This window comes from Anneissia japonica, unplaced genomic scaffold, assembly GCF_011630105.1.
Source record: "Anneissia japonica isolate Jap-2015-1 unplaced genomic scaffold, ASM1163010v1 scaffold6997_len847652_cov182, whole genome shotgun sequence".
Taxonomy (NCBI): domain Eukaryota; kingdom Metazoa; phylum Echinodermata; class Crinoidea; order Comatulida; family Comatulidae; genus Anneissia; species Anneissia japonica.
The window spans coordinates 379,887-396,843 of NW_022730884.1; the positions used below are offsets into that span (position 1 = coordinate 379,887).

Here is a 16,957-nt window from a genome sequence, read left to right on the forward strand (position 1 = left end):
TTATGTGTATAATGATTTTGATAAACAATCATAATTCTCTGTACTATCTACTAAACATTTAACGAATGAACTTCCTTGTGTTGTGGTCATATTAGACTGTTATATTTTTAAAGAAGACCATTCAGCAACCAACATAAAACAAAATTTCCACGTCGGTACATGCATAAAACGTACAATTTCCTGAAATTTGGATATAGAGCGAACTTCCTTATGATTTAGGCCTAAGGAAATATAAATGTGGGTCTGAACTTTGTAGGTGACAAAGTGTTCTTCCTTATGTTGTTTTCATATTAGAATATAATATCATTAAAGACCATTCAACAAACAACATGAAACATATATCAAACTTTTAGGTTAAAATTTCCGCTTCTGAGCATGCATATAACGTAATTTGTTAGTATGATATTTTCATGACAGTCGAGAATGTACTGATTATATAACTTATAGATTATTGTTGTCCGATTGTGTGCATTGAAAATGTGATGACGAACTCGGGATACGGGCCTCGGTTGACACTCATATCAAAGAGCCTCTTAATTAACCTTGCACAGGAGCCTGTCGTCACCTGCTACGATGCCTTCTCCTCCTTATCATTATCACATCATCATCATCATCATCATCATCTTCATCGCAATTATTAATTGTCCATGCTAAAATGGGGGAATCTATTAATTCAGTGTGTATTCATTTATCAATAGAAGTCTCGTAATGCAAGTAAGTGCATTTCTCAGCATCTAGAAAAAAACAAAACTCTGCGAAGCTAGGAGAACCCCAAGACTACTGCAAACCACCACCCCCACACCTCCCTACGTCCAAAATAATCCTCCAGCGACGGAACAAGCAATCATTACGTTTTCTTCCCATGACTCCGCCCACTCAGGGAACCCATTATGTGCGAGAGTCAGGGTAAAGCTCGGTTTCCATATAATCGCTCACCCTATCGGCGACAGTCGCCGACAGTTGTCGGGAAGGTTGAACCATGGAGGAAAGAAAACTTTTCCGAATGCGTTGCAGGCGCAGACGAATCAGGGTGCATTGCTAGCTGCCCTGCGCAATCGGAAAGGCACCCCGATTCGTCTGTGAACCACAACTGACACGACTGTCGGCGATATGGTGAGCGATTCTTGGAATCCGAGCTAAAACTCTGGATCTGGAGGTCCCTATTCTCAAAATTGTCTATTCCCTCAGCCCCAACCATGGTGGGGGAAGTGAGGTGGACCCTCACGCACCCCCTACCGCCAAATCCTGCATCCGCCCCAGGGGTGTCTAAGAGAGGAGAAGCATACGAGGGAGCATAACTGCCGTCGGGAGGAAGTCAATAATTTTGTCGTGAAACACTGCTTTGAAAAAGCATTTTTCACCGTCCAAGAGTGCCATTTCCGAGCGTCTAGATGGGCCTATTCTTAAAGTGTGCTCCAAGGGCCACTGATCCTTAGGGGCCCCTTCGGTTCCCCTACCCATATTGTCCAGTAGGGTCCTCGCTCTATAGCACCCTGATCCAAAAGGGCTTTGCTGATACAAAACAGCATAATGTGTCACTGACATCGACTGTAGGACATATAGCATATTAATCCAGCGGGGTGGGTTGCCCAGTCGGCCAGGACCCCTGCATTTGTAAACATTTTTTTTTTTTTAATGGAGATTAAGTAATCAAATTTTAAGTCTGAATGAGTGTCATTTCCGGGTCGCTCTAGAGGTACCAAAATCATAATTTGCTTTGCGACTCCCAGTATAGAACAGACTATAGGTCCTTGATTAGACCTTTGCGATGACCGTGAGGGAAGAGGGAGAGGGGGAGCATAGATCTCGTCGAGAGGGAAACAATGGCTGGATCTCAGTAGAGATACAAAAATGATAAGCAACAGCTAAAAAGTAAACGTAAGTAAACAGCCAGAAATAGAACCATATATATAACTATATATATATGTATATGTATATTATATATATATATATATATTTATATATATATGTACCGCTATAAAACACTGGAAGAAAATCATCATTTTATCATGTACTCTTTCACAGGGGGGTGGGGGTTAGCAAAAAGAGTATGTTTTGTACTCTCGTGAAAATGATGAAAATAATGGATGACCCCTTACTTTTGTCAGCAAAGACGCACTCAACTGCAAATGTTATGAAAGACTTCACTTAACTGGCATTTAATACCTATGTAATAGTTTATCACGAGAAACCCACTCAACTGCATAGTGCTGCATATTGTTTATCCATGGACCTATGGTTTATCATTGAGAAAGACGATTGTCTAATGTATATAACATTACATTCACAATGTAATCATTATAAACAATATCTTCACTGGTGCACAATATTGGTATTAAGGAAACATTATCTCATACTTTTTTTGCATTAGTCATACTTGCAAAATATGGATATCGATCTTTTTTCTGGCAGGGGACCATTATGGAACCAGCTCCCAATATGTATTAAGGAGGCAAGTTCTGGACGTTTTTTAAGGACCACCTTAAAGAGCATCTTTTTTTATTTAACTTGTACTTTTTTATTTAATACATTTAGTGTCATCGCTCTGATAGATTATTATAGGGCACTTATTAACTTAATTATTATTATCCTATTTTTGTTATTTATTTATATATTATTATTATTAAAATTATTCATTATTATTATTATTATTATTATTATTATTATATTTATTGCGTACAGTTCAACATACAGTATATTGTTCTTCTGCTTGATATTGAACTTTATGTAAAAGACAAAATAGGATGAATTTCTGAAAAAGGAAACTATAGAAAACAATTTTTAAAAATGATAAAAGACGATTAAACAGAAAATTCCTTGAAGACTACAAAAAAAAACAAAAAGAGCATTGTCCGAAAATAATGACAGAAATACACACAAATACAATTGCAAATCAATTTAATTTAATTTTCATTTAAAATATAGGCCTAATTAAATTTAATTATCTACAATCTTCAAAATATTTGTAAGTCTAACAATCATAGGCCTAGATTTGACAATCACAAACAGGGTGCTATATTGAGTATGCGTGCTTCTGTATTCTATTCTATGCTTCTGCCATCATAGTAAAAAAAATAGGCCTAACCCTATTCACATATTACATATTAAATAGAGTAATTAAAAATACAAGTTCTACACAATGAACTATACTTATAAAACCTCTTAATTCGTGTGAAAATAAGGATTCAATTATTTACGCATGAAGAGAGCGAAGACAATAACACGTTTTGTTGATTATCTCAGAACTTTGTTAAACGCAGCTGAGTGAGTTTTTCATGACAGGGCAGAATGGTTAAGTTCTGTCAACACTCTCAAATTGCATGTATTATCTGTGGTTTGCCAATAAATAGGAATAATTATGTCACATCACACTCATATATGGGCAAATTACTGGTTTTAGTATCAATTAAAAACATCATGTCTATCCAAATTAAAAATCTAAAAAATTAATGTCATAATCTTCTAGCTACAGTAGTGAGCACTAACTGTAATGCGTTTTCCTGACGTTAAAGTGGATGTTGTAATGTGGCCCCATAATATACCATCGATGAACGCAAAGGCCAATATAGAGTAGAAAAGACTGTCGTCGAGAAACATTATAATTCGTCGGGAAAACCATTTTCCCGGTCTTGACAGTTACCCCGACCAAAAAAAATAAAAAAATAAAATAAAATTCCCGCTGCCCGTCAGTTAACCTCTTGCACTTTATACCGACTAGGCAGTGCTCTATTTCCAGCTGACAAGACGGTAAACACAGTAAAATATGAAGGGATTTTTACCTAAATATAGGTGTAAGGTCGGCCATCTACGGTAAATGCACAGTAGGATCAATCGAACAAGGAGGTAAAAAAAAAATATATCTCCTTGAATCGAGCTTTTATTTTTTAGTTTATCAGGCCAGTAAATGCTCTCTGACAAAATGAAATAAGCCTATCCTTTTTACGAGAACAGCACTTCGTCACTATCATACCTTCTTCAGATGAAAGGCCCAGGTCCACGGTGCGAAAGTGTCGCCTCCCGTTTTTATAGTTTTGTGTTTATAATAAAACAACTATAACCTAAAAATATAATTCAATTTCATTATCTATTTAGGTTCAGTTTATTTAGTACTTAGGCGTATGACTGTCTAGACAAGTAGGCCTACATTCTTGTTCGAATTATAATTATTAAATTGTAAAAGAAACTAATTTAAAACAGTAAACGAAATAAATTACATCGTCGTCAACCTCGTCCCCGATTAATCATAGTGAGTCATCGATTGTGTTCCGTCACGACGAGTTCTGCAAATATGTAATCACACTGCTCAAAAGCAATTATGTGGTGGCAATTTGTTATATGCTAAACTCAGTCAATTTGTTATAGGCCTATACTAAATTCATTGATACAGATTCGATGTAAAAATAAAATCCTCTGACAGCTTTCAATTGCCACTGTCTACATCAATCATCGGGCGACACTTACTACGCAAAACAAAAAAGCAATTAAGTATCGCTTAACGTGCCATTTGTGAGGCTATTATGACACGCGCAAAACAATACGCACAACGCAAAACCAATGACGGTTCACAAAGGTGCACACAAAATTAAAGATGCTTGACTGAAATGGAATAAAAAGGTAAGCGATAAATATACACATGCTTTCTGGCTTTGAAATACGATGATCTAGAGAATCATAAAAGAAGTTCTTTGGTATTAAGAACTGAATACATTATACAACGCAAAATCATATGGCGTTATATATGAAAGCTATCAGCTTTCTCTTGTTAATCGAAACCTTGTACTAGAAAAGTATTAACAAAGAAAAAAAATGAAGTTTAAACATTAAAGCACAACGCAACATCCATCGCGTTTATCTGATCGAAACGCCATGCTATCAGCTTTCATGAGCATTAATAACGCGTTTGCAATCACACTTAGGAATATTCTTTTGCAGTTAGTTGGACGTATCTTGTTGGGGTTTAATGTGATAGTAATGTTAGTAACATTAACAGCCATAACAGCAGTAGCACAACCAACAAAACCACCAATAATAATAATAGGTCTACCAGCAGTGGCGTCACGAAGATTGTGGTGCCCTGGTGGTAATTGTTATTGGGGGCCCTAATGAGCGAGCGTTGTTTGTGAACCGACAAGCAAACAGACGCTCGGGGCCAGAGCCGCGTAGATCCCCCGTCGTGGTCCAGGGGTGAAGGCTCTGGTGGGGTTGAGGGTAGCTTGCCTCCTCGCCCTCAAATATTATGGCATCTATGAACTGTTAACTGTTGTCAGAGAACATAATATGCAGTGGCGGATTCAAGGGGGCCCAGCCGGCAAGAGTGAGATTTCCCAACAGTCGGGCTTACACATGTAAGCCCGACTGTTGGGAAATCCGCCTGTTGAATCCGCCACTGCATATTATGTTCTCTGACAACAGTTAGCCTTCCGGGCTGCCCTCAGTCAGCTAAATAGAATTTGACACATGGTCGGTACGCTCGAGTCGGTCCACGGTCAATCCACGGTCTCACCCCACTTCGTGGGGCGAGGGTAATTGCAATATAGCCACCCTACTTCGTGGGGAAAGGGTAATTACTACTTGTATACGATACACTTTGGCGACGATTGCATGCACTTGACACATTTTTTAAATGCTTTGTTGATGTAGCATTTGCCCGACCATAAAAATCTAAACTGCTTAAATCAACATCAAGTAGGCAAGCCTACTCAAGAGAATCCACACGTAGATCTAGCAATTAAATTGGCCCATAATGATTATAAATTGTGTGGACTAAATACAATGATTTTCTGAGTGGTAGGTTTCATTGGGGACCAGTGGTGTTAGTGGGTGTTGAATAAGACCTACGGAAGTCAGGGCGAGACGGCGCTTTTTTCTACAACAACATATTTTCGTATTCCCAAGTGGAGAATAGTTTTGACTAGCGCCCGCTATATACTGTTAGTATATTCCCGTTACGACTGATAGTAGTTTCTGTTGTTCTGACATACGAGAAATAGTGCAGGCTACCTAAAAAAAAAAAGGCTCCCAGAGGGAGTGTGTGTCTATGCTCTATACTGTCTTACTCTATTATATTTACTAATAAAGTATCCACATGGGGATTCGTTTTTTTAGGAAATGTGTGGGCTTTTTTTTTTTTTTTACTCAAGATGACACATGACCCATCATCACCTCCACCGGAATTACACTTTCAGCCATATTTAATTGCTAGACGATAACATAGTGTCTATACCGCCGAAGGGTTAAAGATATGTCCAAACCATCAATTTCTTTAAAAAAAAAAAAAAAAAAAAAAAAATGTGTATGTTCATATAGAGACATGATGTGCCTATCATGATGTTTATTGGCATATTTAGGCATATCACATATCAAATAAAATGTGGTAGTCTCAATATAACACTGGTTTGACGAACATGTGATAGTTCTAATATAAGGCCAAAAAAAAAATATGGCCAAAAAAAAAAATAGGTTGTACTGTTGCCCTCCTCGACCGACCGAAATTTTCCAAAAAAAAGTCGGGTCGGCATCTTTCTTTTTTTTTTAATTTCTAATTTTGTTCAAATACAAATTAGAAACATGTATTTAAAAAAAAATAAAATCAGGCCATAGATGCACGCTTAAAATCGATAAAATAGAAAGCATAATTTTGAGAACCGAACATTATATGCACGCAACATCGGATTCTCTCGCGCTGAGCTGTCAAGCCACTGTGACGACCAGATCTACTCCTAGCCTATTTATTTTTTTTAAATTATTGTACAGCTGTTGGTTACTTGAATAAAATATAGTATTCATTACCCTTACGGTATATTGGACAATAAACAAACGATCCCTTTAAAGCCGGTACATGAGATTGTTAGGCTCCGTTACGCCGGTTTTAGGCCAACCATGAACGAAAATATTTTCTCTTTTTTATTCGATTGTATTACATAGAGGGCGCTTGTTTGAACATTTTTCATAGGCATAGTATAATTTTGCTCGACCTGCCAGCGCGTGATCGTGTTTCCGATACACTGCACACACATTATTATTTTACGTTTCGACGCCAAATAAAACTTTCATTAACTGATTTATTTTTGTCAAATTTATCTCAATATACACTTGATTAGTATTTAATCCGTCGTTACTTTGAATATTTTTTGTTTGGCCAGCTAGCTATCGTTATTGTGCCTACGAACTACTAGCTAGTTTGAGGCCTACCGTATCCTATTTCAAGTATTACAAACAAAAAACAAAAAACAAAAAAAATCCGACGGACCAACCGACGACGATCTCGCTTTATTTCCATTTAAGGGCAAGACAGCATTTTTTTTTTAACCTAATACTAGGTTTGACCATGGAGGAATTAGCACAAAATGTATTGCTAAAAGAATTCTAGAAATCCGAACCAGACGCTCCTTGGGCTATATGACCATGGAGGAAATAGTTTATATGACTACATTGTTATTAATTAGGAGCCTATACAAACTTGCTATGACGATGTGACTTTGGAAAACATAATAGGCCTATACAGTATGCTTAGAAAACCTATGCTAGATTAGATAACAAGTTGGTGTAATATAACTACCAAGTTATATTACACCAAGTAGTAGTATACAACTACCAAGTTATATTTCGGGTACTGAGTAGCATAAATATTAATATTTTCTGCCCTTTTACTGTAGGCCTACTCAATATTCATCTTTACAACTTTTGACTAGCTGTCAACCATGTATAAACATAAACATAATTACATATTTCTAATGTAAGAAAAAATATCCGTTGAAATATGTATATTTATGAATACAAACATTTTAATGAACACCGGTTAGGGCTATTTCTGAAAAGACATTTTCATTGTGAGATAATATATAGTAAGCAATTAGCGCCCTCTCTTATCAGTAAAGAAGTAGGCCTTAAAAGTCACCCTGGAATATAAAAATATCTTCATGTATTGAAGGAAATAAGTGGCCTTGTACATATCTTCGCGTCCATCTATTCTCCGTAGAGAGTGCTTAGCGTGCTTAAGAGATCGCTTTAATGAGTTACATTGTTTTTCTCCTTCCCTTTTGCTTTCTTCTATCAAATTCTCGGCTCTGGTCAGGAGAACCTCAGCTGTCATTTATAACACGAACAAACTTCGACGTGGATCAATATAAACGATACAAGTTAAATGTCAAACCCTTTGCTGATGATAATACGAACTTTTTGAGTCTGCTAGCAGTATGTATTTTCTTTGCTTACCTCATGTAATGCATACTGTATTGCGGAAAATGTGAAAGAAGATACATTATTCAAGTAAGCTCAGAAGCTATATCACACATGTTGACACTTGCAGTTAAGGCCTATTTATACTTCAACGATAACGATAAAAAAAACAACTAAAAAGCTTCGTCCAAAAAAATGCTAGAAGCTGGCTGAGCCAAAAAAAAAACAACAAAAAAACAAAAAACAAAACAAAACAAAACAAAAAACCGCCCTCGCCATCACCCCCGATGTCAATTAGGTCTACTTCATACGCCACTGAAAAAAGATGGAAATTTGTGTGCCTTTTATACATTGTTGATTACATTGGGTCTGGGTGTTTAATATTTGGAGATTGGGGGGGGGGGGGTGTAATATTTGGTCTACGTTTTATCTGCATATATTTTTTTTACATTTAAAAAGTTCAAAAGTTAAAAAAAAGATACCAGCAAATTTCATTAAAAGAAAAACAAAAACAAAAAACAAAAACAAAAAACTTCCAAATAATTGCTGCAGTTGTATATTAGACGAGAGATGACAAAAGACCTTAAGTCATCGAATAAAATAAATACAATATTATAGGCCCTAATAATGGTAGAGTCCAAAAGGTTACTTGATAGCTATGTTTAGTTTAAATTATTTCGCTCGTCGAAAAAAGTGACATTACGATAGGCCAAGTAACAAAGACTACAGACAGGATATCGTGAAGCAAACTAGGAAAAACTCGCCAACTTATACATTTTAGGCTGAACTGTTATTGTTCATTATTTTCATTATATTGTACGCCGATGAAAGTAATGTTAATAGGAGACTACACGGGAATGTTATTGTCAAGGTAAGCTATAGGTGACAGACGTGGGTAATGTGATTGCAGAGAGTGTCAGGGGTGGATCCAGAGATGTCAAAAAAGTGGGGGTCGGGGGGCAAAAGTGAGGCTGATCGAAATAATACTACCCTTGGCTATTTTGTGTGTGTGTGTGTGTTCTAGACGTACGAAAATAATCTCTGAGGCGTTTTCCGGGCGATCAATTTTTTCTTTTTCTTTTTTTTTTCTTTCTCTTTTTTACCTTCCAAAAAAAGGGGGGGGGGGAACTGGCCCCACCCCCCCTAAATCCGCCCCTGCAGTCTTGCGAAATTCCGAGTCGTCTGTCCGTTAAGTATGGCAATTAAGATAAGGCACATTGGAACAGTGTATGCCTAGTTTTTATTAACTTCACCCAATGTTGGTGGTAGCTACAGAATCCATCAACATTCGGTGTATTGTATGCCAATAAATTGGGGCCTGGCCTACTGTGATTCTCAGTGCGGATCGAGGAATTCGAAATAGAGGGGACCCACGGAAGGACTTAAAATTCAAAGATGATGGGGGATATTATGATTATGGTCCGGATTATGGCATCCCAGATGGCCAGAAATGACCCTCTCAGACTTGAATATAATTGTGGAGTGTTTTTTCCTATTAAAAAAAAATAATAATAATAAAAAATGTAGGGGTGGGGGCTGGTGGATCTCTATCTGGAATCTGCCACTGATCTAAGGTCCCATACTCATTAATTGGCTTAATTTTATGATACGATATGCCGGTGCCAGCGGAGCTAGGGGAGGGACCTGAGCCTCTGTCCGACAAACCGAGACCGTCGACGCCTACTTGTTGGGACCAAAAAAGAGAAAACATTTTTTAAAATTTTTTTATTTCTTGCATATCTTTTGGTATGGGCCTAATATTTGATGTCTAAGAACAGTTCAATTGTCTAGTTTTCTATGGACAGCCAATTGGTTCCACCGAGCTTTGCCATAGACCTGCTGGTTTTTTTTTCGAACATTGTCGGACTTCCTGTGAGAAGCTTAGCCCCGTCTCTCTCACATTAGGAAAATCCTGGTCACCACATCGAAAGTACATTAAATTAAAAATAAGCATCGATGACATAATTGAATGAATGAATTCATGAATTTTTTACTAGAGGGTTACTCTATTATATATTTTTTTATCTCTTTTTAGTCTGCAAGTGGAAGGGCATATTTCAAACTAAGGGAATTTATTGACTATGGTAATAGTAGTTGCTGGTTGAGACTTCCCTGGCTGATGGTGCTATTTCCGGTAACCGAACGCCGGAAATTATTTATTATTATTTTCTCAACGACAATTATCTGTGACGTCATTCAGGGGTTTTGGAGTTGTCCATTCATACCGTGGAATCTGAAGAGATTCGCGTTAACTTTGATTGAATCCTTCGATAACAAAACACTCGGCTGGGTACAGTAGGCTACGGAAGCCTGGCTATTTAAATCTGTGATGGAGACGCTTTACTGCATTTGCTGCACGTAGACTTATTGGATTTTACTACAATAGCAGGCCTAACTACTTCAGATAATATAAGCACGCTTCCGCATCATTTTAAGCGATCACGAATAATGTCTAATGCATGCTAATTTATTGTACGTAATGTGAAAGCAAACTTGACGCATTGATCTCCGAATTGTGTATTCAGTTTTACCCGATGTAAATTGAGCGCATTCTCTTTACGGTAATATGTACACTCATTCTTGCAGTTATCGCACCTAAAGGATAATGTTCTATAGTTGCTGAATAGGACATGCCCGGATATATTCGGTCGTAAGTGCGCATGTTTGTTTATATTTTTAACATAACGATGATACCGTATCTTCCATTGGAAAGGTCGTCTGATGCCTTCCGTGTGCTAGTATACACCGATGTCTTATAGTATTTGGCCGCAGTCAGTGTGATTAAATCAATTTTTGATAGTGATATATTTGTAGGCCTATATCATAAATGGATAAAAGTGTTTCGCACGATATATTGGAATTAATGGTAATAGTTTCGTTGAATTGTGATTAAGGCATCGGTATGGACCGAAGTGCTTCGCTACGTGTTCGGAAAGGAGGAAAGATATTTTCCAAGACAGAACAAGAAATCGAGGAATGGTTGGATTTCCACCAGGATTGGTTTGAAGAGTATTTTCTAAGAAAAGGTGGCAGTTCCACCTTAGTTCACAGGTGGAATGACGCGGTGAAGGCCGATAGTCTGTTTCCTCGAAAGCGCGTTACCTCGGATCAAAATGATCGCCAAGAGGAAAGTATTCGTTCCGCCAATGCCAGACCGCGGTCTGGATCTCGGCAATATTTACGGCAGGATTTCGCTAAAGCCCGATCTAAAACAGTCTTCCATACATGGGCACCATCGACATCGGATACGGAAGATGGATATACGGACGATTCAGACAGACCGGTTTCGCCGCGTGAGTTAAGTGTCGAAGGGCGGAACAGTCGGAAGCATTTCAGAAGAGCTTCGACAGTTCCTCCGCCGAGTCCAGGTATGACACTAAGTGCTCTGTTAGAACCCCAAGTACAACTGCCTCATAAAACATACATTACACACGAAACGAAAATGTTTCTACGGTCGACAAATGAACGCGATTTTTTCCTGGCGATTGTCAAGGACATTTCTCACGACTTGGACCTCACCAGTCTGTGTGATAAGATCGAAAAAAATGTAAACATATTAGTCGACGCCGAAAGGACGGCGGTGTTGCTCTTAGAAGGTCCAAAAGGTAAAGAACAGTTAGTGCATAAAAGCCGCTCAGTTGACAGCCAAGGCGGTTCGTCGTCAGATAGTGAACGTGGCCCTGTAATTTCTCCGATAGTTGGAAATTTTGCTCAAGTGATCGAAACCGGAAAAGCGCTCCGATTACATGGTCAATTAGAGGTAAGTATTTTGCAGTACAGCACACCATTTAGCTTCTATACAAATTAACTTAATGGAGAGAAGCCACTTTGTATAGTTCCGTTGATGCACAATATGATATTTGCGTTTTTAATAAATAATAAATATAATGAATCATAAGCCGGTGTGACTAATGACGTCATGGATAAGGTAAATGCCCTTTGGTCAGCTTTATGATGTATGTCGTTCTATCTATGTTTGCTCTGGTAGGAAATGTACCGGTTTAAAGTGACCTATTATTAAGTGCCTGAAAAAAAAATGTGTAGAACAAATAGTGTGGAAAATGTTCACAAATCGTGTAAAAAAATTCGTTTGAAATGTTATTTTTATTTCCTTTTATTAAAGACCGGAAAACCATTTTCAACTTCTAAAAGTGCGATCTTCTAAATATAAAATATGTACCGGTATATTATCTAATCTAAGACTAAATTCCTTGGAAAATGAGCTATCGACGCTTATCGCGACGAGATAATTAAGTCGTACGTACGAGATAATATTATCTGACGTGCGAGATATTATCTCGTCCGTACGAGTCGAGTGGCCGAGCTTTAAGGCAGGGGTGCCGCTAGCTACAGCCTTAACATCGGCGTTGGTTCCAGGCGCTTCTCGCCCATGGTTCGGTTGGTAGAAACAAGTCTTCTCGGACAAGGACTTAACATAGAGGTCCAGTGTATACATCTGGCTCGTGTGCACTTTAAAGAACCCGTTGCATCTTTCGGAAGAGTAGGGGGTTACCCCGATGTTATGGTTCATTTCATCCCCTGTCGTTGTGGAATGAGGTGGCGCCTCTTTACGGCTGCTAGGTAATCACGGACCACGCCCATACGCAATTCAGCACAATGACGCTGCAAGTTATGGGTTATTCTCCTACCTTTACCTTTACCTTTTATTAAGTCGTACTTACGAGATAGTAGGCCTATCTCGTACGTACGAGATAATATCTCGTACGTACGACTTAATTATCTAGTCTTACGAGATAAAAAAAAAAGTAGAACAATATTTTTTCGTACATACAGTATGAGCTTTTTTTGAAAGCTTTTCTCACTGGAAACGCCATGTTATACGCAGGTCCAGTAATTCCAGTAATGCAGATTTCACGAGGTAGGGCTTAAATCTCAGGCTGGAATTTGCCTACGCCCCTTGGAACTTTTTCTACACCTGTCTCTGTATAGTCCATCAGTGTTAATTGGTGAATTGCGATGGTAGGTAGGCCTAGGATTTGATCTGGTGATATTAATGATAACGATTAACGAAATGATGGTAATTTGAATGATAATGATAATGATTAAGGTGATGATGATTGAAATGATGTGGGGGAGTATAACGATGACGACGATGATGATGATGAGAATAATGATAGTGATAAGAAGACAGTATAAACTGGAGCCTTAATAGATTTGCTGTGCCTTATTATAATAATAACATTACGATAATATTTACAATACAAATGAGAAATTCACTCAGATGAAAATGTGTCATAGATCCTTCGCGGACTCTATCTAACTCACTGTTTGTGAATTCAAATATATGTTATTATGATATGAATGCAACACTATCTAGGCATGCATTGCTACAATCATAATAACGCATTATTATGATATGAATGCAACACTATCTACATTGCTGGCTGTTTATGGACATCGAATATGGTCATCGAATCTATGGCTTACACTCCAAACCAGTGCTCCAAACCATTAGGCTAAATGTATTGAAATAGTAATCATTTACAATTTGAGTTTACGAAAAAGTGAAGGAGAAAGATGCCCTTTTAATAATAAATAATAGGCCCCTAACTATTATTATTACCATTCATCGATGTTATCATTATCACCATCATCTTCATCGTCATTTTTAAACTCGCATGGTTTGTGAATTCAAATTAAGAACGATTGCTAATAATTCTAATATTTTGATATGAATGCAAGATTACTTACAATACTAACTACTTTTATGAGCATTAAGTCCGTGACTTGCACACCAAATCATTAGGCTAAGTATAAAAAAGAATTTCTTTTTTCTTCTGGGATTATTTAAAAAAAGGAAGAGGAGAAGTACATTTTAAAATAAATATAATAATAATTGTTATTGTTATAGCCGTTATAGTTATTCTATTATTATTATTATTTTGTTCTTTTTCATTTTTATTATTTTAACGTTAATAACAATAGTCTGCTTAAATACATTAACGTTTTCGTTTTAATTAGAATAGTAGATTATGTTGATTGGTGTCGTTATTACCATGATAATTAATACATTATTAGAACGTTTATCTATTGTAATTTAACACAGTTAATTATAATTTACATCTTATCATCGTCATCATCATTATCATCTTCATCTTCGTCATCATTATCTTCATAATCATCGTCATTATTATTATTATTATTATTACCATTATGATCGTCATCATCATCATCATCATCATCATCATCATCATCATCATCATCATCATCATCATCATCATCATCTTTAGGGCTATTAGTTGTTGTTGTTCTCTTTACTATCGTGATAATTTTAAAATAATACCAGTGATATCAACGTATAGTACGATATTGCTCTTCATATTCCTGGCATAAATTTGCATGATGAAAGTTAAAGACGTCCCTTCGTATTTTGCTATCACTTCATCTTGATTAATCATCTAATGAAGATGCAAGCCCCACACATTGATGATATCTCCACTATACTGATTGAAACGTAGTAATTATTGATGATGTCATTTCTGGACGCTATATGCAAACCAGCTGCAGGCCAAATTCATTTGGAATTCACTTATTGACGTTCTCTATAGAAATTACTTAACATAGTTTCCATAGATGGTCATGACTTCTTCTACCATTAAAATGGGAACACGACAACAATGCTGTGACCAAATCTTCTCAATTGTTGGTTGGCGCTCTCTTAAAATGCTATGTCCAATTAATTTTTGGATTTCCCCATCCTGCAATGGACCTTTCCGCTAAGCCCAGCTCCTTTTTATCCCCATGCCTACACTTCTACTATAACATTCCGCTCCTATCCCTTATTGTTGCAAAGGTCCCACAAGACGACAGTAGGCCTAGGGATGTTTCGCACGCGAAAGCATACGGTCAGGGTGACGGACGTCATCATTTGTGACGTCATACGCCGGTTGCTATCTGCTAAACGTGTGGACGACACGCATATCTCGCTCACACTACACGTAAAGTTTTCCACTAGGCGAATTTATCCTGGAATCGAAGGCGTCGGTTCGGTTACTGAATCTGATTGGTTACGCACAGTTTTCGCTTCGCAAAAAGTAGTTCAAAATGTCCGTTTTGCATAGACAAATGAACTTTAATTTGTTCATGTAAGTAGCAAATGACAACATTATTACTCTATAATTTCAAAGAGTTAAAAAGGACTAAAAGAGTGCCTACAGAGAAAATGAGTAGGCCTAAAATATCTCTATTCAGAAGTGCATTTCAATAATTTTTCGCTATTCACTCGAGAAATATTAAAATCTGAATGATCTCCGTAGGCACTCGTTTAGAGTGAAATTCACTCTTTTGTTTTAGATAGTGTGAATACTAACTCAGTGGCGTTTAATTAGCTTGGTTGTCTTTCATCTCAGCGTCTTTCGTAAAATCATGGTTACAAGATTTTTTCTTTCGCCGACTCCAAACATCTCGACTCTCAGCCTCATAACGATACTCAGTCTGTGCATAAAGCAGCTTTACTCTATGCTCTATGTTCTGTAGAGCATCTAGTGTACGTTTGTCTTGTGCAAAGGATTGCTATTTACAACATTTTGCTGATTTGAATATCCTTTTGGAATAACAAAAAATGTAAAACATTATTGACCCCGTTGACATATAAATTCTAGAATTGTGAATTCTCCAGCGAGGTTGCTTAGTAAAACAATCTCATTTAGGATTTGCAATAAAATAATTTATTCCATCGCGTCTCAATACAGAACCTAATTTATGCAAATGAAACACAAGGGAGCGATTAAGACATATACCGTGTCGGTAGCGTTACGGTATCAAAAGCTAATAATTTCAACCTCCTAGAGAACCGACTAAAATTATGCGAGTCCGCTAATACTTTGTAGAACAGGGAAACAATTTGCCTAAAATTTGCCATTCAGTATTCTGTTCTAAAGCTCTGTCAAATTTTATGTGACAATTAAATAAATGTTATGTGCCTATATTTGGAGGTAACATGACATCACCATGATCATGTTTTGGGCACATCACACAAATTCGATAGTGTGGACAGAGCTTTAAGGCCTGTTTACACTTCAACGATAACGATAACGATAAAAAAGCTAGAAAGCAATTGTTCTTATAGAAAATAAAAGAAATAGGAGAAGTTTTTACACTAGAACGATTCGATAACGATTTATCAGTTATGCGATAACAACATGTTGACAAATCAAATCAGATGACGTCATAATCATGGAAAAACTTAGTAGCAACGATTTCATCGTTTTTCCATGATTTTGACGTCATCTGATTTGATTTGTTAAAATATTTTGTTATCTTATACACGATAAATCGTTATCGAATCGTTCTAGTGTAAAAACTTCTCTTATTTCTTTTGTTTTCTATATATCAACAATCGCTTTTTAGTTTGTTTTTTATCGTTATCGTTATTGTTATGGTTATGAGCGCTGCGTCGTCACAGCCAACGGTGATGAAAAACTGAGTGAAAGAAAGAAAATTAGTTACACCTTAATTAAAACAGTTTTATTTATTTATTGCAATAATTTTAAATAGTCACAAAACAACAAAATATTATAAAAGAGAACGTTGGCCTGCCAGATAGAATGAAAAACTGCCATAGCAGGATTTACCCCAAGACAATAGTTTTTGCACTAAATTAATATGTTTGTTTTTTTATAAATACTGTACGTTAAACATGATTTTGTAAGAAAAGATTATCTAATTGATTTAAATGGGTTTAGGACACCTAAGTCTATTTTAAGTCTTCCTGTATCCAACACATGAATTATCGGTCGAAATAGGAGGATAGATGCCA

The 16,957-nt window shown here is 36.9% G+C and overlaps 1 protein-coding gene across 1 annotated transcript in view; it reads left to right on the forward strand.

Moving 5' to 3' along the window:
• Window positions 1-8,901: 8,901 nt before the first annotated feature.
• The window catches only part of LOC117115184 (dual 3',5'-cyclic-AMP and -GMP phosphodiesterase 11A-like), a 91,843-nt gene continuing 83,787 nt past the window's right edge, over window positions 8,902-16,957 (forward strand). Inside the window, exons 1-2 of the mRNA XM_033258892.1 lie at window positions 8,902-9,049; window positions 10,214-11,938. Of these exons, the coding sequence (XP_033114783.1) occupies window positions 11,081-11,938 (858 nt within the window). The 5' untranslated portion in view covers window positions 8,902-9,049; window positions 10,214-11,080. The remainder of the gene's footprint in view (window positions 9,050-10,213; window positions 11,939-16,957) is intronic.